At 39.8% G+C, this 27659-nt stretch overlaps 1 protein-coding gene across 3 annotated transcripts in view; it reads right to left on the bottom strand.

Moving 5' to 3' along the window:
* Nucleotides 1-27659, bottom strand: part of ripor2 (RHO family interacting cell polarization regulator 2) — a 65649-nt gene that overhangs the window by 14344 nt on the left and 23646 nt on the right. For all 3 annotated transcript variants that reach the window (XM_079367692.1, XM_079367691.1, XM_079367693.1), the window contains exons 2-6: nucleotides 11118-11238; nucleotides 6338-6493; nucleotides 5977-6055; nucleotides 5454-5477; nucleotides 5052-5105 (exon numbers count right to left, since the gene is read on the bottom strand). In XM_079367692.1, the coding sequence (XP_079223818.1) occupies nucleotides 5052-5105; nucleotides 5454-5477; nucleotides 5977-6055; nucleotides 6338-6493; nucleotides 11118-11238 (434 nt within the window). The remainder of the gene's footprint in view (nucleotides 1-5051; nucleotides 5106-5453; nucleotides 5478-5976; nucleotides 6056-6337; nucleotides 6494-11117; nucleotides 11239-27659) is intronic.

The raw sequence follows: 27659 nt of genomic DNA, 5'->3' as shown, positions 1-27659 counted from the left end.
GACAAAATCCTTTATCGACTGTTGATAAAGTTGAGCAGAAGTCTAAAGAAACAAAAATGTATTCAAATGAACTTTTACACTGATCAGGTCAAGAATTAAAAGAATGTTGTGCGCATGTTAATGAGAAGACAAGGACAAAGAGTCGTTGATTTGGAAGAAATGATGTGGCTCAGAAACAGAATTGGGCCTTCACTAAGCAACGCTGATGAATACCCGTCATTCTTCATAATGCAATCAGTAATCATATCGTTATCAGCTAATTAAGCTGTTTTTCAACCCCAATTACAGTCGCCTCTTTCTGCCTTCTAGGAAATGTCTTCTTGACGGTCAGCCAAGTCGCCCTCCAGAGGACGGCCTCAAGCATACTGGTCTGCCTCGGGTACTTTTAACCCCCGAAAAATAAGAAAGTAAAAGAGGCAAAACAAAGACATGGCAGAATTTCAAATACTGGCAGATGGATAAAATGTGCAAAAACCGTTCAAAACACTACGTCAAATCAGGGGATTGTTAATAGCATTTCCATAACAGACCTGAGCTAAATTAAGGAGCTTATTTCTTTTTGTTTTTTTATTATCATTTTTTGCAGCAGTTTCCCACATCAGCTTTAGGAAAATTACACCAGTGTTGTTATTGAAAGAGCTATTGCATCACAAAAACCAAAACTTCATTTCGTATTCATCCCATAAAAAAACATCTGGACCCTCGTAATTAAGACCTCGCAGATGTGCAAGCGATATTGCATTTAAATATATTCCAAATTGAGTCCTCTAATGGACAGTCTCAGTATTAATTACAGCTCAGTGGATGACAAAACCTGCATGGCTCAGACAGCCAGTGAGGGATTAAGGGAAAATCTTTATTTGAGAATCAATTATGCCCTGTGTGGGGATAACATCGTGTTTACATCTATCAAGGGTAACATATCTGTTTTAGAGCCTGTTTTTGTATTTTTAAATCTCTTGTAAACTAATCCCCCAAAAATATGAAATAATAACACATGTTTTTGTGCTCCGACACAGCTGTCAGAGGTAACATTTGTGCCTTTTGTTAGGAATTACTGAGAGTTTTAAAGGATTGCATCTGTATCTACTTTACATCTGACTTTAAACTCTGGGATTTTAAATATGAGCGGAGAATCTTAAGGATATGGCAGGAATCCTCTTAAGACACAGCCATTATCCTGGATTGTAGGATAATGACATACACACACACACACACACTTCTTAACAAACACACACTTTCTGCCAGGGGGTAGAATGATTATAAGCAGATTAAAACAGGCGGGCCACATCAAACAGCATCAAACACACAAGACCCTCTCTGGGGAAGTGTGTGTGTGTGTATGTGTGTGTGTGTGTGTGTGTGTGTGTGTGTGTGTGTGTGTGTGTGTGTGTGTGTGTGTGTGTGTGTGTGTGTGTGTGTGTGTGTGGCATCACGACCATTCAAAGGAAGAACGGAAACAAAAAAAAAAGGCCCTATATTAAAATAATCATATGCTAAGTAGTCACACTCATTCTAGATTGACTTTGGCACACATTTAACACACTATTTCTCTCTCTGGGGAGGAAGGGGAGGGGCCTGGCAGCCACTCACCTCACCTTCAATCTCTATCACTCGTCTCTTTAATGATGCCCTGCTGACACACACACAAACAAACACACACTCAGAGACGAACACACACACTACAGATCCCATCCCTTCCAGGACATGTTAGGGGTTGTATTTAGCCACCTGCTCCCTCCACGTGTGCCAATTATTGCTCGGACATCTGCAGGCAGCCGGCAGCACGAACAAGAACAAAAGAGCGGGCTGATGTGAGTCACAAACGCATACCCAAAAACACACACGCATACTAAGAAGTTGCTGATTGATGATTGTTAAGTCATCCCTCATGGCAGCTGTCCTGCACAAAAAGACACGGCTGTGCCTGCGCAAACACACTGACAGACGAGTATATACTGACTGTAGCTAACAGCTGCTGAATTTAAAACTGTAAAAAGATTCTCTATCATCCTGACCGTTTGTTTCCAGGACACTAAATTACACCATTTATCTGCATTGATTAGTCTTCATATCTGTTCTGCACACAAAACGTCATTGTTGGATATTTCCTGCTTATTGTTCCACCACTGAGGTTCATTTTAATTGTGTGTGAACTAAAGTTTAAGCTCACTCTTTTTAAGAGTCAACTTGCATAACGATAACCTCAATATATACTAGGCACAACATATCCAAGTTGAGAGATGTACTCATTGTTGCAAGACAGGCACTATAACAGAAACACTCTAAGTTTGACATTCCTGAGTTCTTTGGATTAAACAGCCAACACACACGCGCACACACACACACACACACACACACACACACACACACACACGTTTTTAGTGCTAAAGTTCAAGGCTAATTTCCAACCTATTGTCAGTTCAATGCATCAGTTCACAATAGCGTCAAGCGTTACACAAGGGCGGGGCAGCTCTATGTGTGTGTGTGTGTGTGTGTGTGTGTGTGTGTGTGTGATTTAATTCCCTGACCTTGAGGCTTTTGTGGTTGGCTGATTCCCTGAGCATGGATGCTGAACAGCTGATCTCACTCAGCAGCTATCTGCTGATACCGAGGTTTGGAAGATTGACCTGTCCCATTTGTGTCTGTGTGTGTCTGTGTGTGTGTGTGTGTGTGTGTGTGTGTGTGTGTGTGTGTGTGTGTGTGTGTGTGTGTGTGTGTGTAAAGCTAATAGCTGTTATGGAGCGGGGCGGGTGGCACAAAGAGCTGCTAGTTGACTTGACTTGGTCATTTAAATGCATACCAGGGACTCAGGAAATCAAAACACTGATTGGCTTTGTCAAAATTTTGATCTAAATGAAACTGATAGCTGGACTTGTATGCAGATATCCGTCAATAGAGATAACTAAATCATCTTCAGAGGATGTCATTATTGCAGATTATATTCTGTGTGTGTTTGCTCTATATATATGGACAGTTTTTCATGCATACACCAAAGCCTGCTAACACATGATCAGTATGGTCAATACTACTCAGACTACAAACGTACAACGATCAGAAACCAGAACATAAATTCTAGGTCCTACATTTGTAAGTACAACCTGTGAAGAGAGATTTAATTCAACAGCTACATCAGGATGAAACACAATGAAGGCTTCAGATTTTACTTAATCATTTAGTGTTGAGCTAACAATCTGTGAAAAGTAAGCCAATGGAAAGACGAGGTAATACTTACATGGACAGAACACACACAGTGCTCCATTTAACTCACTTTTTAGCTACGCTTTGACTTTTCAGGCTTTTTACCTGCCTGAATAAATCAGTCACTCTTTCAAATATTTACAGGAGCATTGAAGTCTATTTTTACGTGGGGCTGAAAGAACAGAAGCAGTCCGTGTTGGATGTTGAGTAAAAAGATCCCGTACAACATCACACGACAGAATAAACTTTCAATCTGCTTGTGTTTCTTTTTCTTTGTAACTAAGTTAAGTTAGAGTACGAGGGCAGAGACGCGAGTTTCGGAGACAACCTCGCCTATTTTCAGCTGACTCTCATCAGATGTTCTATTTTGTTCCTTCCATCTCTCCTCATTTTTTTTCAACTTAAAAAGGACCCTGCCAGTTGCTTATGAGTCCTCAAAAACCTGACCTAGATTCACTGTTACCCTCCAGACAAGATCCACAGAGTCACTGTGTAGTCTGTCTTATTGTTCTGAACATGTGTTTGTGGCTAGACGTCTGAAGGTGAGTCTTATTTCCTGTCAGGAAGTATGTGGACATAAAGGGTTAAAGTCCCTCTATACATGCCCCTCTCTGAGGCCCTTCAAAAGGACTTCAAAGGCTCCATGTTGGAGTAACTATGGTTACCTTTGTAGCTGCGCTGTTGTTTGGGTGTGTGTGTTCTGATTGCCTGCTGTCACGTTTGATTTGACGCACAGCACGAGAAGACCCGGGCGACAAAAGGGGACGAGGAAGAAAAGTCACTCAGCTGTGGCCTAGCGGGGGATTAATGTTCCCAACCAGCAACAAAGAGGACAGAGGAAAAAAGTTTCTCTACCTGGCATCAACACCGCTGGAAACACACCCAACACATCAACACAGGAACCAGGAGCGAGCAGGAACACCACCCCACATGGCAACAAAAATTGTCCCTGAAGCCAATTTGGCAAAATTAGTAGGGCGAGGAGTAACACTAAAACTTTGTCCAAAACCTTAACAGGAAGTCAGAACATTATGTGAGTAGAAAATGGTCCTTAGTCTATCAGTTTTAAGAGGTTGAGGTTAGAGTTTCCGATATTGGAAAATAAACTAGTTTATTGTCTGAAGTATGAATATTTACACAATATAACTATTGCTAACAGTTAGCTTAAGTGGAAACACTGAAAAGAGGGGGAAACAGCTCACTTGGCTTTATCCAAGCGTTATAAATCATAGTATCTATAGCGTAAAGCTTACCTTTAAGCTATAATAGGTACAAACCATAAAGGGGCTGGTAAGTTACTTTTTTCCCATATCTGCTTAAAATACAACATTATCAGCTCCCTGTTCCCTGTGTTCATGCTTAGCTAACAACCTGGTGTGCTACTAAGTCGCTCCGTCACTGCACTTCAAATGAATATTAATTTTTATACTTCAGGTTATAAGAAAATAAGATGCAACAATTTAGCTTTGTTATGTCAAAGTTTACAAAACAGCCTTTTCAGTCTTGAACAGCGATTTTTGAATAACACAGGCTGCGAGCCTCACTATCGTTTGACGGACAGATGTGAGAGTGAGTGGTATCAATCTTCTCTTTGAACTCTTGTCAAGAAAAGGAAACAAGTCAATTCTAAAAGTTTTGGATTCAAAGAAAGCTTGGTGGAATATGGAGAGGGGATATGCATAAGGGGGCAAGTAGATGTGAATTCAACAGGACAATTTCAAACTGCAGCAAAAAAACAGCAGAAAAGAAACTCGCCCAACGGCTCCAAACGAATCTATAAACACATTGTTTGATTTCACATGGACAAATAAGCGTTGACGTTATCAACATACAGGCTACTTCAGTCTTACCTTGCTCATGTGAAACTCCAGACGCCGCATGTACCTCTCAATGGTTTTGATTTGCTACAGAAAAAAAAACACAGCACAATAAATTACCTTGAGATGAAACTCTAAACATGTCACGACTGCTGAATATAATGAGGCCAGCTTCCAAGTCTGAGCTTGAGTGACATTAATGTTCATAAACGTTTCAATTCATTACATTTCTTCTGTCCTATAGCTCATTTTGTATTATTCTTTATTCTCTTTAGCCCCTAACTCCTCCTCTCTGTCCTTCCTCATTTTCTGCCTTGAGTTTTTTTTTGTTGAAATTATTCTCTTCCTTTCAGCGTCTTTTACATGAAAGATTTCCTCAATACACATCAAACTCTGAATGCTAGTCACAGCGTACCCTCCCCTCCATCAACTCACCTTGTCAAGATCATACAGCACTCCCTAGACAGAATTTAAAAAAAACACACACAGTCAGAGTGTTAGTACAGATGGAAAGCACAGCTGAGGCTGCTTAAGTAAAGCTAAGCAGTCTGTCAATGTCTGGCATCAAAAATACATCCTATTACACAGACCTTCCAGAGGCAGCCTTGTCTCAGTGTTTGTGTTATACTGTATGCGTGAGTGATTGTGCGCACAGAAATATACTAAAATTAGGTTTACCATGTTTGAATCGGTGATGCTAAAATGTATGTACAGAGCTGAGATTTATAAATTAACTACAGGGTCAACAACAAACACTTTGGCAGCTGACATATTAAGCAACAGCTAACATACAAAATGCAGCCTCAAGGAAATTAATTCCAAGATTTGAGTAGCAATTATTCTCACAGACAGAGAAAAACTGCCATTATTTTTGTTACGGGAAAGTGTAAATAATTGTGGTGGGGCTGGACAAAAGTGAGTTTAAATTGTGTGTTGTGCTGATATTTAAGTGTCTCACCAGGCGAGAGTTCCTCTTCATGTCCTTCATCAGAGACATAAGTTTGTCCAGCTCTGTTTGATGAACTTCAAGATACTCACTACGGAACATAACAAATTGAAAGAGATGAAACACTTTATTATTATTATCATAAAAGCACACAGCAAAAAAAAAAAAAAAAAAAAAAAAAAAAAAAACTATTTGTATTAAAAGGAATGTTAGCGATGTAAATACACTGAAAAAATGGGATGCAACTACACACATTAAGAATGAGATTAGTGTCACAACTGGACTTAAACCATCAACTCCCTGACAGAAGAAAATAAGGTCGGAAAGAGCAGTTTGTTCACAGTTTAAGTTTACATCAGTATGTGTGACTCACTCTAGGCCTTGTTTGAGTGCAGTGTAAACCTCCTCTAGTCTTTTGGGCTGTGGGTCTCGGGAGCTGCTGCCTCCCTTATGTCCCGACAGGTGGGGCTTCTTTGGCTTGGACTGGGGCTTCTTCTGCACCGCAGAGTTCCCCATGAAGGAGTTACACCTACACACGTATCACAAACACACAAGCAAGAACACATTATGAAAAGGTAATGGAGGGTCCGTTGTGAGCAGGAAATTTCTACTTCTGCAGTATATACACATGAGGACGAAATTATTAGCCCCCCCATGAAAATTTCACTTTTATTTAAGTATTTCCCAAACGCTATTAAATAGAGCAAAGCATTTTTAACACAGCCTTTTTAAACATCCTAGTTTTATTCTGTGATAACTTTGAATATCCTTCTCCTGCTTTGTGCGCATCAACAATTCTTTTTCTCAGGTCCAAACTGATTTCTTTTGTTTTTGCCATGATGCTTTCTCAAGTGACAGCTCAATCCCAACTGACCTTTTTATACTGTTTGTAAATTGGTAGATAATACTCAATTTTAACTTGATTTTACAAGCTTTGAGCAGTACAAAGGTAATGCACATCATTGCACAACAGTGTTTTGTTCTATGGCTCATTTAAAAGGTCAGTTCTTAAGGGGGCTAATAATTTTGACCCAGGTAGTTTTTGGTTTTTGTGATATAATTTCATTTCTCTGTGCAAAGTAAAATAATGTAATCATCCAAAATAAAACTAGGATGTTTAAAAAGGCTGTGTTAAAAATGCTTTGCTCTATTTAATAGCATTTGGGAAATACTTAAATAAAAGTGAAATTTTCATGGGGGGGCTAATAATTTCGTCCTCATGTGTACATCGACTTAACTGAGAACAGTTTAAAACAAAGCTTCTGGAAACAACTGGGAGTTGAAGAGCAGCAGTGCACTTGTCCAGGAAGAAGAAGAAATTTGCATCAAAATTCATACTACTTCCTGGAATTCTGACTCAGTTAAACAATATATAAAGTGGATAATTACTTTAGATTCAGTGGGACTTGATTGTCCAGTCTTTAGGTTCATTACATATAAATTCACAGATGCAGACAAGATTCTTTGTTTTTGAAAAAAATAAAATAAAATTCCCAGTTAAACATCTAATAGACATTTTAAATGGAAGTATCACAGAACATTTATATATTAATTTATACCACTCTGAGATTGTCCTCGGGTTAGCCTCCGCATTAATTCATCTCATTTGCCATTCTGAGTGGGCTTGTCGGGTTAGTTCACACAGTGATAACTCAATCACACAAGACTGACACAAGTAAACCTGCACATCATTCAAATACCACCAGCAGAAACCTGTCTGACCAGCACACAGCACTCAAAAGTAACCACATAAGCTCTGCAGTAAACCTACAGTCTACACCGATCACATGGCTGTGCCGAAACACAAATATTGCGCACATATCTGTGAGCAAACAAGTGCATCGTGATTCATATACTGCACTCTCAGTTTGGCCCGTGTATGTTGACCATTTCTCTTCTGCTGGAGTGAACGTACAAACACACTTAGGCAAAATCAGACTCCCAGCAATCAATGACATTCAAGAGTTCCCCCACTCTTCTGCCTGTAGTCCTCCAGAATTAAAGCATCATCAGGGTGACTGATTTATGGGTGGAAGCCAACAAATTTAATCAGTGTGCATTAGTTAACATGTTTGTGCAAAACAAAAGGGACACATGCTAAGCTAAATGGGACACAATGGTACATCTGCAACTTAAGAGTCCTTTCAATAAGAATAATCAGTTTATTTTGGGATTTATAAAGTAATGGCTGGACTGTAACACATCGAAACCTCCCAGAGCCTAGACTCAGGTCAGACTGTCACAAAAAAGTAGCTACATGTCACATATAAAAACCTATAATGATTACAAAGGGAACATAAACACATTCCTTTTGTATTTGTAGATCAAGATAAATGTATTGACATACACACACATATATATATATATATATATATATATATACACACACACACATAATGATTAAGTGACAAAGTTTCATCTCTACAAATATTCAAACTCAATGGACATGATTATTTCTCAATGGCCCAATATTTGCAGTCTCAGTCGGGCTGCGACTAAAGGTTACTTTACTATCTGTCAGTTTTATTTGAAACGATAAGTCGTTTAATAAGTTAAGAGCAAAAGCCAAACTCTTAAATTGATGGTTCAGTCAGACAAACATGGCAAAATCCTGCTGTCCATCTTGGCATTTCAGAACATGTACACTACAGATATCACTTCACAAAAAATATTAGCAGATTACCAAATGTGTATATTGAAAATTCCATTATTGGTTTCAGCTCCACGTGTCTCTGTTGAAATAAAGAAAAAGGCACTCTTCTTTCCTCAGAAAAGCCACCTTCATCATACATCAATCCATTTAAAGTCACACTCCCTCTACCCACTCAGCTTTTTTTAAGGCATTACAGATTAACGTGAAAAAGATGTAATTTCCTCCGACTTAATGAAATGATCCTGGAGTCATCGCAGCAACGAGGTGACAACCGATTCCAGCGCTCGACAAGTGGGAACGTGCCACGTCTTGCTGCGTGCCAGCGAAAGGAGCACAAGTAAAACTAAGCTGCCACAAATGTAGGGCAGCTCTGAATGAGAGCAGAGCGTAGCCTTGGGGTCACATGAGCAGTAGTGTGTTAGGGGTCTCTTGGCAGGAAAACACACACATATGCGTAGATGCTAAAGCAGCTCCATACTCGAGTTCTGATCTGCAAAGTGTGAAGTACGCATGCATGCGAAAATGCACACACATGGGTACACGCATGAAAGCAATGTTCACTAACACGAGCTGGATCTCTGAAGCTTTCCACCGCGCTCATTATGAGAATGGTTACTTGTCAGTCGCTTTCAGTCGCCCACACATCCGAGTCATTCCAGCCAATTACCCTGTTCACTGTCTGAGCGGGGAGAAAATAGGGAGAAGAGTGTTCTTAAAGAAGAGTTTCTTAGAAGGGCCAGGGCTGCTGAGGATGACCAGCCGTCAAAAGAAGAAAGATCATGGGGACGCCTGTAGCGCAGTGGCAGCGCTCGCGTCACCATGTATGGCGGCTATAGTCCTCAAGCGGGGTTCGAACTCAAGCCTGAGGCCCTTTCCCTCATGTCATTCCCCTCTCTCTCTCTCTCTCCGTATCTATCCACTTTCTCTCTCTCACAATAAAAGGCAGAAAAAGCCCAAAAAAAATAATAAATAAAAAAAGTAGAAAGATCATACATATTTATACATATGTTTCCTTGAGCCCACTTTGTCTTGATGTCAGCTACGTCTAATCTCTTTTTTTTGTCTCGATTTACAACGTCTCTTAATAACCCCCCCCCCCCCCCCAACAAAAAAACCCCACTGAGCTGAATGATTATGCAACCCAGTGATGATCACAGCTTAAGAACTACTTCCCTGATGGGATGTAAAGGTTTGCTGCGGCACGATGAGTGTCAGCAAGTTTTTCTCCAGATTACTGAAGCAGTTAATTCCTTCCTTCTGTGCGAGTGATGCTGAATCCATGTCTGATATCAGAGCTGCAACTTAAAGCAGGCGAGCCAAGGAAGAAGGCTTTGTAGGACTTGAAATCGGAAAGTTGTTTTGATGACAATTGCCAACAATTTCAGATTACTTTAGGGGACAGACAATGATCGGTACCTGCAGGGGACTTTGTAACTTCTAAGACAAAATTGTCAAAAATGTTGTGTCAAAGAAACAAACAGCTTTCTTTTTCAGGTTTTGTCCTTCCCATCAGTGTCTCACAAGGTACTGTATGAAGGATTTCAGTGAATGAAATTACTATGGTTACTGCTTTTCATTTAGAAGATTTGAAATGTCATCTGGGGACGAGTTGAGCTGAACAGAAAGATGACAATGGCTCAGTCTGATATAATCCATGTAAAAAGTGGCATCACTTTGTTGATCAGACTTGCAGACACTTCTCATTCTGCCTAACAACTGACAAGACGTGCACCTAAAAAAAAAGACAAAATTAACAAGGTGAGAACCAAAAGTAAGCCCTGAGTGAACCCAGCTAATTAGATAAGCTGTTACCAAGAGACAGATCCTATGGCGTATGAGGTTATACAGTATGTTGTTTTAAAGGGTTAGTCTTTTGGCAAAGGACAGTGGGTGAACTTCTTGCAAATTTTGTAACTCTGAATTTTAAAAGAATTAATGTACCCCATAGAAAAGTCTGAGAAAAGATCTACAGTGATGTCATCAGGGTTAATCTTAGATTGAGCATAAGAGCGTCAGAGTGATACAAATTGTTAAAGCTCAGTTGGGGAACTTTTTGTTTCTCCATTTTGGCGCCCCCTCTGGACAAAGCAGTACCTTAGATCTGTGTAAAAGTGTAAGTCATGTTTTCTAATACAAAAATGTCCTCCTGGTGTATCTTCACATTATTTGTTTGAAGATTAATTTTTTGGGGGCTTTTGATGCCTTTATTATAGAAAAAGGACAGTGTCTCAGAAATCAGGGCGGGAGACAGAGTGGGGAATGACATGCAGGAAAGGAACAAAAGGTCAGATTTGAATCTGGGCCGTTCGCTTCAAGGACAAAGCCTTTGAAGCTTTCATAGTGAAATACGGGTCATAATAATTCACCTCCAATTCAATACAGAATTAAACAGTCAATGAAATCCATAAAACCCGAGGTAGCTTCTTGACCCTGATAGTCATTTTGAAAGCGAGTGCCAACATCTGACCATACATTAACAGCTCTTAATATTTCTGCTTACCGAGAACGTCTCTCTTGTAGCGTGCTGAACCCGGCAAAGGACTGGCTTCGAATTATGCCATTGGGCCCTCCAGGGGAGTGGGTGCCGGCCGCCATGATCTCTGGGACGCGGGACGACACTCCTGGAGAAAGACAATAAGAAGGACCAAAATCCATCATAAAGAAATCTAGTAATAACATTCAAACACTGAAGGATTCAGGGTCTGCAGGATATCATGGGTCACACAAAAGCATCCTTTGAACCCAATTAAAACCTGAACATGTCAACAGAGAGGTTAACTGGAGTGCAGGGAGCTTCATGCAGTGTAGAACAAAGTATGCTCTGTCTGTAAAGCTTGCATCATGATGTGGAAGAGCAGCATTCAGAGCCAGTGCTAACACGTCTGGACTCCTCCAGCCTGCCGCCACCACTCAACTGCAAACACAATCCAACTGAAACAGTCTCATGTTTTCCCGCCATAGGCAGCCATCACGAAACACGAGTCCTGTCACTTTCCATTCATTGCACTGTTTACTCAGTGCATGTTTTTCACCTGAAGAGGTTTACTCCTTTGAACGTACAATAAATCAGACTGACAGCTGTTTAAAAGAAGCAGAAGAGGACCAAGCAGGAGCCTCAACATACCAGAGAACCGGACCACAGAGCGGCTGTAGCTTTAAAAGGCCATGTTTGTGATATAAAATAGGGCAATTTTTTCTGGAATAAATCCTAAATAAGCCAATCAAAAAGTCCAGTGAGTTATCTAATCAGCTTCTCAAATAGTCTTTTATCACTGTGTTTATATTTAGCAGCCTGTCAGATTTGAACTTTTTTTTTTTTAAAGCTGGAGATGTGAAATGACTTTGGTGGGCACTTTGGGAATGAGCTGAAAATAGACTCTTAAAGATCACGTAAAGCTGTCAAATAATCAGGTAGCGAGGATGAAGCATCCACAGGGACGAATCCACTGAGATGAATGAATGATGGTTTTACCAGGCTCGTTTGTTTTTAGGATCATGGAGCTAATGGCATCAGGACAGCATTTAAGCTACACTTAGAAACAGTGAACTTATAGACATAGCACGGATGTACAAATCGACTGCAGTATACAACTTTGACTTTAATCAACAGTATAAACTGCCACACAAAGTATGTATTGATGACACTTATTTTCTATCAATGACACTATATTCAGTGTTCCCATAACAGTAATTATACAGCCCTAGTCAAAGAGGCTGCACCTATCATGCAATCAGAACAATATTTCCAACATCCATTCAGTGTTTCACAAAAAACTGCAAACAGATATGTCATATGGTTATCCCCACTTAGTCATTTTCAAACCACCAAGCAATGCCAGCTGACAAGTAGACTAACCCTCACCCTTCAAATATTTGTATGGGAAAAACAATGGGTCAAATAACTTTTAATGCCATTTGGATCAACAATTAATGATTGAAATCCATTTCTCAATGCCAGATATTTCCAATTTCTCAAACATGCTTGCTGATTGTACACAGAGAGTAATGTTAACCACAGACAAGCTCCTTTAAGGTGCACACTAACCTGTGCTGATTTTTAAGCACATATCTCTTGGTGATGGGCACTTAGTTCAAAATAAACAATTTAAGAATATTTAAGACCTCCCACTGGAGACGTTAACTGGTAAAAATGGACAAATGAAAATTCAAGTTACCTGCCGCTGTTTCTACATATGTTTAAGGATACTATACAAAAATATACACTTTATAATGACCTTAGAAGATGTAGACTTGGAATTGAATGTCGCAGTCTTAAAAGCATGGATAGAAAAATAAAAAAGTACAATCGTATCATTAAAGTTTGAGTCAGCAGCCACAGTAGCACTTTTACTTTCAAATCAAACGTGTAACCATAAAATCCAAAGCCAGCAGGTCTTATGTTCAGTTGTATATCATGTAAAGAAAAATTAAAACAAGTCAGAAACTTCAGCTTAACTAACAAACACTCTGAACTCAGCATTAAAAAAAATCCGACGACTTTAAAAACTGTAGCGAAGAAGTTCAAATGTCTTTTCTGTCTCGTTAATCTGAATCACTTCACTGCTGAGCTCAAAGTAAAGTTTGGCGAACACAGAAATGCCTGGAGCAGCGAGACAGATTTGTCAAATCAAATTAAACTCTACTAACAAGCAGAGGAATCAGCCTGTGAAGCCTCAGTGTTCAGCTCTGCCACTGCTTCTCTTTCTCACATAAACAGGACACACCAATCCCAATGACACCACTTTCACAACATTGTTAAACCAGGTTACAACAGCGTTTTTGTTTCTTTTTGCGCGTTCCTCTCTGTTTGTAGAGCCCTGTGACTATACATGTTCTATTTGTTTTCCCCAGTTACCTCTTTTCCATTCACTTTTCTGTATCAACAGGGGTACCAACCTCCGTTTCAGGGGAGCAAGGCCAAGCTTGTGTCGTCAAACCTCGTCCACATGCAATGCTACAAGAGATTAAGCTAGCAACCTTATACCTCCACCTCTGCTCTGTGTGATGGACAGTGAGCCAAACAAAGACCTGACATGGGGCCCAAGGAAAGACTAGAGTGTTGTTTTGTGATGGGGGACAGTAGGCCAGTGACACTGATACTGTTCAGGCTATTTATAGCAGCGAGCTCTATTTAACACCAAGTACTCTGATGGCAGTGACTCACTACATGAATCACTGATAGCAGATGGATAATTTGGTTTGAAACATCTTTCTGTTTGTCTTTTTGTTTGCTTTGATGTAGCTAAAAATTTCTTGTTTGGTTCTACAGATTAATGTAGAAAATACATTACTAAATCTTTGCATTTAGTTTGGACAGTAAACTAACTACATCCAGGTGAAGACAATCACTGATGCCAATGCTTCGGGGTCTTCACTGAACGAGTATATGGAAAACTCTTTGCTAACACATTTAACTTAAAACCTTATTAAATTGCTAAATCATCCTGTTTAAAAAGGTGTGTTGATTTCTCATTTCCCTTTGTCTGCCTTATCTACCAAGTTTTAAAATGATTGAGACTTTGCTGGCATTTAAAAAGGAGCCTAAACCAAAGCCAGCATCTTCAATGCAAATTCAAACAACTCCATCTCACTGACCTGCATAGACACCCATTCACAGAGAGAGAGAGCGAGCGAGCGAGTGAGCGAGCTTAAATCCATAACGGGAGTGAAATCTCAAAAGACGATTAAATTCATGACATGCAATGCAGCATAAAGTTAACAACAGGCCCAGCTGATATGATTTGGGGTATTTATAGTAACAGCCTTGACATGATATCCAGAAAAAATGTCAGCAACATTAAGTAAACAGACTTTGCTTATCACATGCAAATTTGACCTTGGATAAGTTCTTTCTGCTTTTATTGTCTGTTGTAAAGCACTTAGTTACTTGTACAGAAAAGTGCTACACAAATAAAGTGTTATTATTATTATAGTAAGTGGACAGAATAAATGAAGAGCTAGTATTAGGGTTGTAATGATTCACTAAACTCACAATACGATTCACAATACTGGGTTCACGATTTATTTTAGAAAATGAGACTGTGGAGAAATTTAGATTTTCATCTTGGGGCTGCAATTCTCTCGACAAGGTAAGGTGATTGGAGCTTCTCATTCGGGTGTCGATTAAATGATGCATCAAGTTCGTTTTGCTATTTGTGTAGTTCTCCGTTTTCTTGTAATATTTGCACACAGTTTTTTCACTTGTCTGTCATTTTCTCACCTCTTTCCTTTTCTGTCTTGGGGAAGCCAAAATGCTTCCACACCTCCATTATAAAAGATGGTGGCACATCCTCAATTTCAAAATCTTGCCCCGCAGCTTCCTACGCCTCTGCTCTACAGCTGCTGATGCTCACGATATTGTTGCGATTTATCTTCCAGAGTACCAATGTGAATCTTTACTCATTTATATTGTTTTTTCACTTTAATCTTTAAATCCCTAGTGAGTATGGAAAGTAGCTGTGGAGGCTTTGATGCACAGTAATCAGATCTGAGGATCGATTCTCGCCAAGGTATATGCAATGTGAGTTGTTCATTCACTTGATCATCAGGAAATTTCCAGATGACGTGATCTTATCACCATGGAATAATGCTGGGATATTATCAGTAAGATCATATTATCCCATATAAAGCAGGTGAAAGACATTTCAGCACAGCAGCAACTCTCCAATAATGCTGTGAAACATTTCTGCTTTATTTTGCTCTCTGGGTGCTCAACAACAGCTCAGCTTTCGGCCTCACTATTTTGTCTCTCTTGACTGTCTGACTCACTCACTCTCTTAAAGAATGGTGGGTGGGAGATGACGCTTCATTTTGTTACGTAATAATGCTCGAATTAACAGAACAGGCTGGACTCTGCACTTTAGTACTTCCTGACAATTTTATGTAGCTTAGAAAAGGTGAATGGTGATTATTATAAAAGGGCAGGATGAATTTCACAGAATTTCTTTTTTGAATTATGAACGCAATGACAGCAGATGTTCAACCTTTTCAGTTTTAAGCCCTTTCAATGCTCTGATGTTCCTAGAAGGTACATGCAGGGTGGTAAATGTGAAATAGCAACACTGACCGAATTCAAAGCAGGAAAAAAAGCTCAGCATTTACCAGTGAGATTACTAAAATGTCACAAGGACTGTTTTGAATTCACTCAGTGTTGTCATGGACTTACCTAACCAGTGATGCATAAATATGTCACTTTCTAAAGAGAGTCTCTTCCTTTTCCTCAGTTGCAAAACAACTGTTGACACACCAGAAGTTTGCTTCCTGCAGATTTGCCTGATGATGTTGAAATTTGAGTCAACTTTCAAGCATTAAATGTCAAAACTTTTCCAGGTTTCAAATATGTGTTTAATATAAACATATTGCTGAAATGAGACATACTATATATCTAAAAACAAAGGGAAAAAAAATTGTACAATAGTCACACGTTCAAATATCAGTCTGACATAACTTCTGATTTTCTAATAATGGCAAAAAGATTATTGAAAGACATATGCAGCTAAATAAATATTCACAGAACCTTAATTTCCCATCAATAACTGTTTGTATGATAGCAGATAGTAGTAGAAACTTAAACAAAAAAAATGCATGATTTCTTTAGGGCTGTAAAATGATAACGAAACACAATTAATCACTACATTTCAATACTGATTAACCACAGAAAAAGGAACTCAATACGAATTAAAAAACTAAATGAAAAAAGTTAAAAAGGTAAAAAGTGAATTGTTTGATGTCATAAGGTGGGTATAACTTGTGTCTGAGAGTTTTTTAAAGTAATATCACATATTCAAAGATGCAGCAGTGCCATTCTTTCCATCACTGTTTGGTTGCAATTAACTAGTTAATTCTGATAGCCCTAATGACTTTTTCTTTTGTTGTCTTTTTGAAGGACACTTTTTGGCAAGAGAATAATGCTGAACGTAAACTCACATCCAGGCTTGTGGATTTTCCCAAAACCTTTCCCAGCCTCAGAAAGCTCCTTCAAAACAAACTCATTTGAATCAATGTTCCCATAGTATAAAGACACACACACACACACGTACACACACGTACACACACACAAAGACTTGAGTTCAGCCACTGAATCATAAAAACCTTTCCTCTGCACCTCTTAGTGTCACCGTTCATCTCGTCTAAAGAGTCTTTCAGAACGAAAACAACAATGCCCGCTCCCATTGCGCGCTGGTCCAGTGCCAGCAGTTCACCATGTAGAATTCAGCTGCCACTCAGTCCATTCACTGCTCCTTCTTCTCTGGAGCGCTCACACTAAACTGCCTTAAATGCGCTCAACGAGGTGTGCGAGTTTGCTTCTTTGTGGTGTGTGTGTGTGCGCGCGCACGTGTGTGTGTGAGTGAGAGAGATTGATTATGTTCCAGAGCAGTAACTTGGACACACAAAGTCACAGACACGCGCACACACACACACGGACAGAGGTTATTAAAGGGGGCTGGCATAAGAAAGCAGGACACCTGATGTAATCTCATATTGCTTCTGTCTCTCAGAGGCCCAAGTGCATTAATGCATTAGTCCCACCCTGAGTGTGTGTGTGCGTGTCTGTGTGTAAGTCCTGGAGGGTTCAATGAGCAGACTGTGTCTGGGTACCATGGTGAGTTAAAGCCACACACCCTCGCACAAAATCAGACAAAATTGTCAATTACTCCCAAAATGTCAAACATGACTGTCCTCAAAAATGGCATATAACCAACTGGAAGGGGTATAACAATACATTAAAGACTCATGGCTGATTTTTCATAATGCTTGTCTTGTGTGCTTTTCACAGGTTTGTTCCTGTTGTTGTACAATCAGTGAAGCTGACTGATGCTTTTGGCTGTTTTTTGTCAGTCAAATAAACCACAGAGACATTTGAACATCAACCAAACAAACTGTTTTTGTCCTCTGAAGCCTTCATCCATTTATACCTGAGGTGAGTCAGATTTTCGAAACATTTTCCCCACTCCTACAAAAGGTCACCTCCTCACACGTCTTGAATGGCAGAATGACTCATTTTCTGTTTCCTTTTTTTCAGTGTGTTAATTGTTCTAAACGACTTCACTTGTAACTCTCATCCTCACTGTATTTTCTCTTGTCACTTATCTACTCACTGACCTTATCAACTCACTTGATTTATTTAGTTCTAAGTGCATCTTTGCAATAGTAGGAACTTTTCTTCTTTTAATAACAAGTTTGCAGCAAACCAAGTCAGATACAGGGATGAGAACATTTTTTCAGATCATTTGACAACGCAAACATACCAAACAGGCAGCAACTTGTAAAAAATATATACCTAATATTTTAGTAATCTATTTTTTCACACAACTTTCAGCCTCTTAGTCATAATAAACAAATCAACTATCCTCAGCTTCTCTTTTGTTGCAGGAAACGCACTTTGTATTATTGCACCCACTTACTTCTGTGTTGTACACATGGAGTCATGCCAAAACTCCCAAAATAGCTGCACAGGTAACTACGAACAGAAACATACTCACATTTTACCCTTGAATAATCCTCTGAGTGTGTGTGTGTGTGTGTGTGTGTGTGTGTGTGTGTGTGTGTGTGTGTGTGTGTGTGTGTGTGTGTGTGTGTGTGTGTGTGTGTGTGTGTGCCCATTTTCAAGTGTGTGTGTGTTTTTAAGTGTAAAAACCAGCATCAGCCCGCTGTGCATGTTAACAACAGGAGCCTAATTCTTAATGCCTGTATAAATTAGCCTCACCATGGCAACAGCAGACAAAATGGGATGAAGTGTGTTACGTAAAACAACGGTTATGAGCCAACTGCTAAGAAGTAGGACACACACACACACACACAGCCTTCCGTTACAGGGGAAAAATGGCTTTTAAAGCACCAATCCTTCATCATCAGGATTTTGAATAGATGATGGAACTAATGTGAACAAAACTTAATTATAAGTGTCCTTTATTTTGTTGTCACCCTCCCCTCCTTTTAAATTGTAACTTCTGCTATGTGATGTGACGGGAGATGCAGATAAAAATAGGTACATATTAAAAAATTAAGAAGCGAGGAGATGATGAGGGATCTGAAAGGGAAAAGGTTATAAAAGATGCAGCGGATGTGTTATACAACACAAACAATCAGGTTTCAGCTGACAGAGTAAAAAAAGAAGAGATATAAACGATGCTATTCTGTCTACATATATCTGGAAACGGACCAACATGTTAGAACAAACCCTGCAGGTTGCCTGCGTGTGCCTGAGAGCTGCTCAAGTTATCCCTTATGTTACACTGAAAACATGTTTGTGTGAACGGGTTCAGTGAGAAGAGAAACTGCTGGGGCAGCTCCAAACTAGAGGAAAACTGCCAAATCATCGCTGAGCCAAATCATACAATATTATTTCTTTCTGGCTGTTTATTTTAAAGTAGTCGTGTTCAAAGCAATGATTTTCTCAATACAACTTGATTTTGTTTTAGTGATGCGTTGTGTTGATATGGACTTTGTAAAACCTCTAAATGACAATCAAAAGGAAACTACATCATAAAAGTTTTGTTTAAAACCCCTGAAAGATGTGAAAGTGCAGTCCAACACACTGATGTTTTTCTGCTTAATTCCATGTTTGCATGAAGAGCATATGTGTTACATTTTCAGGCAAAAGGCAGCATGTTTTAATCCCTCTCTCACCACATGTCCTGTTACCCCTTAAGCCCATTTTTAAACAAACATGTTTTAAATCCCAAACTCCATGCAGGTAAAGTGTGTGACTCTGACAAATCTGGCCCTGCCGATTCACACACACAAGCTCACAGTCAGAAGAACAGTTATGTTTACAAAAGGTGACAGCAGAACGGCGCACATGCAAATTTTGATTCAGAATTAAACTGTAATGATGTAGCTTCAAAGCTGAAGTCAAGATTTTACTCCTTTATGGATATTTATGAAGTGGAATGACTCCAGGAAAGAGAGCTTTATTATCCTTGGTGTTGGGGAAAAAATACAAATGTATTTAGAGGAAAAACATTTATCATTGTTTTGATTTTCTTACAGATAACCACAATACTTCCTGCAAAGCTAGCAAGGCATTAGCTAGCTAACACATTATCATCTCAAGTATAAATCCATTTTTAATTAAAAAAAAAAAAGGAAAAAAAAGAAAAGTTTGCCAAAGAGTAAGTATTGCACTTCACTGGATGAAAACAAATGTGATCCATTTCTGCTGATGTGTCAATAGGCATATGTCAAACAGGATGCTAGCATTTTAGCCACACAATCTGAAATGTAAAATGTTGTTTGTTTTTTTAAGTCTGTCTCAAGCTCAAAGCTCATTTTTACAGTAGGCCTATACTGTGTCATTAACAAATCAACATAGAATCCAGAAAACAGTCGGTCCCCTCAAAGAAGGCGTCGAAAATAAGTGGACCTAGTGACAGTCAAGAACTCATCATTAGCTTTGAACCTGAAAACAGAGACACCTTTATGGCTGTGGTCACCTTTACTCAATCACTTGTAGGATGATAACTAACATTCTTCTGCTATGACTAAGCAGTCAACATACTGCAGTTCCCCTCACAAAGACAACACAAAGGAATCAATGAGCAGTGCAGCAGCGTCAACACGTCCTGAGTGATGCAGGTATTCAGAGATGACACCTCAGGGAAAAAAAGAATCAATCGTGTGGTCCATAGTGAGCTCTATACACGGTAACAAAGACTCTTTGTAACCGTCATTCTGAATGGTCACAAATGGTGGAAAATTCCTGAAGGAACTCGAAATTATGAGGAAATGAAAACTGTTAGACAGCAAAGACAAAATAAGTTGATACAATTTCACTGATTAGCCAGCGTTAGACCAAATGCAAAGCTAAATGGCAGAATTTCTTTCTGCTTTGCAAGAAAACCGACTGAACTGTGTATACATTTACAATTCACTAAACTGAAATAAGGGAATGGTTTGATAAAATTGCTTTACAGGAAAAAAAAATAGGTTAAGTAGACAAAACACTAATTTCTGTCGGGTTATGTAGCTTCAACTAGCAGGCTGTTAGCTTAGCTTAAAACAAAATCAGGCTCTATTAAAAAACACACCCTTAGACTTAATAACAAACATATTATATCCTATTTGTAGAAGCAGCCTGTTGTAGCTGGATCATTACCAGCAGTGGGCTAATACTGAAGATGGCATGAGTCAGACAAAAAGTCATTTCTACTTTTTGGGCAGAAAGAAAGAAGATATCCGTAAGAAATCCGTTTCACCCTGATCATCAGGTCCTTTTCTGACCCAAACTAATCAAGCTGCCTGAAGTGCTGACCCAAATAATCAGACTCTTCAGAGACATGGGACGCCCTCACATGGGAAACATTAACTAAGAAACAAATAAGGCTTTATCAGGTCAACACTAAACTTAGTTAGCCGCTATAAATAATATCAACCAGAATCAGCTGATGGTCTCTTCAGTCATCTGACGTGGTAGTAGAGAGGACATGACTACTGTGCGGGTGCTAAATCATGAGAATCAAACAGAGTCTGTATTTGTTTTCTGTGTGCGTGTGTGCGCGTAAAAGGAGGCTTGTGCTAGATCGATCACATGACAGTCGAGACAGGTCAGACCAGTGCCCACCAGTAACAAAAATATAAATAATATATTGGATTTACAGAGCAAATTGGTCTGATCTTATTCAGTAAGTACACATAAGAAGTTTGTGATTAACCAAAATAGCAAAAAACTTCCAATAATCCAAAGCAGGGCCGAGACAAAATATGAATACAGAAATATAGTGTTATACACTTATTGTACAGCTGATGTCCAAAATTGATATCTGATTTTGTTAAATGCCACTCTGAACAGATTTACCTGCCAAGTTGAAGGAAAAAGAGGTGATATGAAAACTAAAATTGCAGGATTCTTTAGTTGATCAGCTACAGTGACAAATCAATGATAAAATTGTCTTGCAATAAATCCATTATTGCAAAACCGCTGTATTGTGATATTTGATCATGTTTGAAGCCACATCACGTATTGTATTGTAGCATGTCACACTTTGAGTTACCCTGCGATTCCCAGCCCTTATCCAGAGAATAAGAACAAAAAGGGTTTTCGTCTGCACCTCTGTGACATTTAGACACGCTTCAAAGACACCTTCTACTCTTTATAGCTGACCAAGTGTGTATAAGTATGTTCACATATTATTATATTACCATCATAGTCACTCACTTCTAATTATAGGTCATCAGTGTCCTCACGTAACAGTGCATGAGGGGAACATTAAAGCCAAGACATGAAGAGGCATTTAAATGTACAGATGACCAGATTAAGTGAGACACGTCTGGACTGCAGTAACACTCAGACAGCTGCTGATGACATTTCAGCAGAGCACAGCAGCATGTAATCACTTGTGAGAACTGTAAGCCACACCAGTAAATGTACAATCCACATTAATGGACTGTAAGATTATTTTATGGCATTAAATACATTAGTAGACACCCCAGTAGAAAGCAGCAGTAGCAGCTGGGAGACAAGAGCTTAAGCCACAAGCACATGATGCATCTCCTGCTGACTTGAGTCTCCACACTGACAACAAATTCATTAAATTCTGCAGCTAGCTAGAGACAACCTCATCGCCTGCAGTGCTGATACAGCTGCACAGTCACAGACATCAGGATGATACTTAGCATCACAACATAGTTGTGGAGAGCCAGTAGAGAATGTAGTTATATGAAGCAACGACACATAATCAATCACTTGCAACCAACATCTTTGAAAAAACAGGCCAATTTAGAAAAACAAAGAGGTAAGAATATCGAGTGAAGTCTACATTCACTCTCATTTCAAACATTGTTATTATTATGCAAACAAAATCAGAGAGAATGAAGATGTACATTGATTGGTTGAGTTCTACTTTCATCAATTGGCTCCAGTGTACCCTTTTCATTTCATATGTAGGTTTTGGTTGTTGAACTGTTGTAAATGAAAATGCACATTGCAAATTCATGTTTTTGGCATCCAAGTTTAATTTCTAATCTTGTGTGGACGGATGTATTTGGTTGTGTAGTGATTACAGGGGCAGTCAGACTAAAGTCAAAGACATTTGAAACTTTCACTGCAGACATTGAGTCCCTTGATTTCCCTTGATGCAATTCTATCATCAAATTGAAGGCAAGAAAAGGGGGACGTTTTCCTAATTCAAACATTTCATAGCTGGGCTGGAAACATTTGTATGTCTGCATTGCTTTTGAAGACAATTACACCAAAAATAACAAAGAGCCTTAACACATCGACTGTTTGAGATCTTCAGGATGGAAATCATTCAAAGAGTGAAACAATGTCCTCTTGTTCGCCCCTACCTCACTCTCATTTTTCCTAGCTCCACTATCTCACATTTGGGCCTAAAGAACAATTTTCTTTCTCATTCGCTTCACTTCTTTATTTTGTCCATTTTTAAGTTGGACAGTGATTGAGAGCGGCCACCTACGTTGCAGTGTTGGAATGTGGTTAGAGTACAAACAGGAATTTTCCCGTTATTTCAGCTCCATTTGTTATTTTTAGGACTAAAAAGACCACAATCTTTTCACTGATAGCTGCTACTGTGATAGCACATGCTCACAGTGTTGTAGGGCTATGTGTGAATCAGGCGACCATGGGAAAACAGCCAGCTATTGTCACTAATCATAACTGTGTCGTATCAACTGGGAGGGCGGCAGCACTTTGAGGTCTGTTCTTATGCTTCAGAACAAAGGGGCCATGATTTGCAGAAATAAAGACTGAGATGTATATTTTTAAGAGGTTTTATTTGCACAAAATAAATTTTCAGCTTTCACAATCTTATGGAATTCAATACACAATCATTTATGCTACAATGTGTGATTTTTCAGGGACAGAATCCAAACATACATACTATGATCTACATCCACAGTCCAAGTGCTGAATGTCTTTCTGTCCTAATGCTTTCTGGTTATATTTATCACATTGTGGAGCCTTGAATGCACACTCTCCCTCACGAGCAGCGAATTACCCACTGAGGGTGTCATTTACAAACAGAAGTCACGGTGGATTTCTGTCCCACTCATGGCACTGAAGCCTTGACTAAGCCATTACCATAATGTTACCAGCAGAATGACAATTTTCTAAACGGCTGCACAAAGAGAAAAACCCACAACAGGAGAAGAAAATTGTCAAGCTCGAAAGGAAAAAGGGCAGAAAAAGACACTTGTGCTTGTTTCTGAACTGAGCTCTCCCTGGTGGAGAAACACTCGAGAGAGAGGACGATTGCTCTTCATTTTTCTTCCCTGTGGTTTCGCACTTTAATATTTCAACTCAGTGAGAAGATTATCAAACAGTTTGGGGTAAAGACTCGACAAGGAATAAGAAAAAGAAGAGACACGAAGTGCATTTGAAGGCCTCGCTGTGGCCACTTATGGAGCAACAGACAGGGAAGTAGAGAGTTGAACTTAAAAGTTCAAGCAATTAGCATGAATTATTTAGACTGTGGAAGTGGGTGTTGTTCAGTTCGAGAGACATTACGCACAAAGAGAAATGACACAGCAAAAAAAGAGAGAACAGAAAGAGAGAGAGTCGGAATAAAACAACAAAATAAGGTTGAATCGTGGTGGAGAGAAAAAGCAGGCCTGTATGTGTGGAGGATGCTACAGATAAGCAGATAAACAGATGGATACATTGCCATCCATTGTGCTGAGCAAAAAGCAGGCCATTACATGAACTCATTCAACTGCATGGTTACTAATCCAGCCTCTCCTCACACACATCTGTTCACTAACAGGGTAAGCACATATCTGACAGTGTGATGTGTGCCAGACATTTTAACGTTTTTTTTATCAGCAGTGTCAGATCGTGACAGGCAGAAAAGACGAGAGGCAGAAAGGGCAGGACATGCAAAAAAGGGTCAAGAGCCACTCAGATATATACACAGTGTTTCCAGAAAGCTGCAGCCTTGTGAGCACATCCATTTATTCAATACTATGTCATATCTGATGAAATAAGTACAATTACGCACAAGTGGTTATTAAAGGTTTGCATTAGTTTCATTTATCTTTTCAGATCATAAAAAGAAAAAAAAAAAAAGAGAAACATCCTCATCTGCATATTTATGAGAGCTCAGATGGAACAGGAGAATTCTTAAACAGCATTTCTTTGTTGTTCTCAGTTTATGCCAAAATATTAAAGGAAAAAAAAGGGATATGCAGCTACAAAGCCAAACTCGCTCTCGATTAGTGACAGCTCCAGCTGTTTGCATGAACAACTGAATACAAATCTTGGTTGACCTTTCCTTTTACAACGCTGGTAAAGAAAGACAAAAATGTCCTCTCTGATTTGACATTTATCCTGCAGCACCACAGCAATGGGAGTAGCTAATGTTTTGTTTTCACTACTTGTGACAAGATGCTGATTTTTCCATTTCAAATGCCTAGTCACTTCAAATTACAATGTGACAAAGTTTTACATTCAAATATCTATAAAAAAAAATACTGACATCGTCTTAAATATTTCCAAAAGTTAATCGAACCCAGAGATGTCCAAAATACAGTTGTAAAAAGGACTTGTCTTGTTGCGGTCTTGTTTACTGTGGCCAAGGAAACACCAGATGTTATGTCAAAGAATGCTTCAAAAAGAAGCGGGAGATGCTACTGAAAGCTGCCATACGTGCGGCTGTGATGATAACGTAGTTTAAATTCTATTTGAATACATTAGCTCATCTGTAAACGCATTCTCTTCCTCCTACTACGATCAACTCTGAGCTTGTTTTCAAAGAGGTGGAGTAGCAAAGAGACTTGACTTTTTAAAATGATCCATGCAAATCTGAGACTTATAAATGTGGACTCGTTCTGCCTGGTGAATGCAAACGTTATTCAAACAACTGACCTCAGACTTTCTATAATAGTCTTTGTTTTCAGCCCTTCTGGAATAGTGCAGACGGTCATTTTAAAGTCAGAATTGATCATTTATCATGAGGGAGACTAATCTTCTTTGGATCAATCAGAAGATCGGCTGAAAATGATCCTCTTCCTTTTTTCAGCTTGGTTTTGGATCGTTCCCGCAACAAAATCCTCCCTCTGGCCAGCTGTGCCCTTTAAAAACATTTATTTTGCAGGAGGAGGAGCTCAGTTCAAAGAGTGATCGGTCATGGGGGCAACGATTCCCCACAGCATGAAGGGCTGGTATCACCCACAGCCCTCCCCTCCCTTCTCCTTCAACTCTTCTGTCATCACACAGCTGTGTGTCATAGCCAGCCCAAGGCAGCTGGGTAATGGGAAAGCCACATCCGTCGCCTCTCAAAAAAAAAAAAACACTAGACTACGTAAAAGAAGGATCCAATCACACAGCTGTATACAGTCTCCTCTCAAAAAAGGCTACAAAGGTGGTCTGGGACTGAATTCTGATTGTAGCGCTGAAATTCAATACACAATGTTCTTAGGAAAACTGAAGAATCAAAACAACATTTTGCACAAACTACAAAAGCAAGAGAAAAACAGAAATAACAAAGCAGCAGCACTGATAGTTGTTTGAGATCCATCAAAACTTTGACAGAAGCTGCAGCCGTTAAACTGTCGAGGCTGGATGTGTCCCACACTGAATCATACCTGCTTGTTTTTCCCCATGCAGGCAAAGAAAGGTCTAAAGCCTCCATGACACAGACAAGTGAACCAAAAGTGTCTCGTCCAGCTGCTGGACGCTGCGTAGAGAGAGCGCACCAAATAGCAAAACAGACAGCTTATCAGCTTAAGACCCTAAAACGCTTATGGCAATCGTAACGCCGCTGCATCTCAAAGCTGCCCTGAGAGAGGTGTGTGTGTGTGTGTGTGTGTCAAATATCATGCGTCACAGATGACATACAGTGCAAGAGCATGTGTTGTGTGGGGGCATAGCATGGTCACCCAGTTGGGGGAAAGGATTATAAGGGAACCCCTCCAGCACGCACACATGCATGTACACACACACACACACACACACACACACACACACACACACACACACACACACACACACACACACACACACACACACACACACACACACACACACACACACACACACACACACACACACACACACACACACACACACACACACACACACACACACACACACACACACACACACACACACACACACACACACACACACACACCAAGAATGCAGTGCTGATCTGCTCAGAGACAACAGGGGAGGGGTCAAAATGGGTTCAAACCCCTCCTCATAAATTCTCTGTCTGTATCCAGGAAGAAAGTAAAGGGGGGGGGGGGGGGCTAGACAGATGGAATGAGACTGGAGTAAGAAACAGAACAGGATGGATGGATGAAAGGGGGGTGGGGGGGGGGGAGTGATTAGAAAAATAAAATAATAAAAGATGCAAGACTCAAGGGTAGACCACTAACCATTCACGTTGACGACCCCTCCCCCACACACAGAGCTGGGCACTCATTAGTCCATTAGCTACACATAATTGTTCCGGTTATCACTTTTCATACATCACTGCTTCTCACTCATGCAGTCAGCAAAGGCAGAAAAACACACACACTTAAGCACACAAATGCACACTTGTAGAAAGTGAGAGTTGATTATCTGGATATGTTGACTGTCACATGGAGCTGCACCATGGAAGCAACAACAGTCAACCACATCAGCTAAACAACTATAGTTGAAACATGCGGAGAGCTGTCTGTAAAGCCAAGGGGAGCTGCGGATCGAGGCGATAAACCTCTGCGAGACCATCCATTCCATACATTGTTGATCAAGCCATATTGATACAATTAAGATATTTGACCTAAAACAAGATCTGTTATTTTAAGATGGTACTTCAGGAAAAGTCAAGGGAGAACTGAGAAGACCAGGAATCTAACTCTAAGGACCATGATGGGCATGTTGTATTTGACCTTTCAGTTTTTGAGAGAAATTACTCTGGAGCAAAAAGGGATAGATGAACATTTCATGGAGTGGCTACAAACCTCAGCTCTGTCTGGCCTCCCCTCCCCAAAGATACCTCCTCGCATCTCCACTCCTCATTCCTTCATACTGGGATGTCTCCAATGTCCAAATCCCCCCCTCCACTCCCTGCCTCTGCCCCTCCCTCTACATACCACTTAA

This window comes from Symphodus melops (assembly GCF_947650265.1).
Source record: "Symphodus melops genome assembly, chromosome: 18".
In the NCBI taxonomy this organism is placed as follows: Eukaryota; Metazoa; Chordata; class Actinopteri; order Labriformes; family Labridae; genus Symphodus; species Symphodus melops.
The sequence above is the reverse complement of the archived record's forward strand: the minus strand, read 5'-3'. Positions and strand labels throughout refer to the sequence as shown.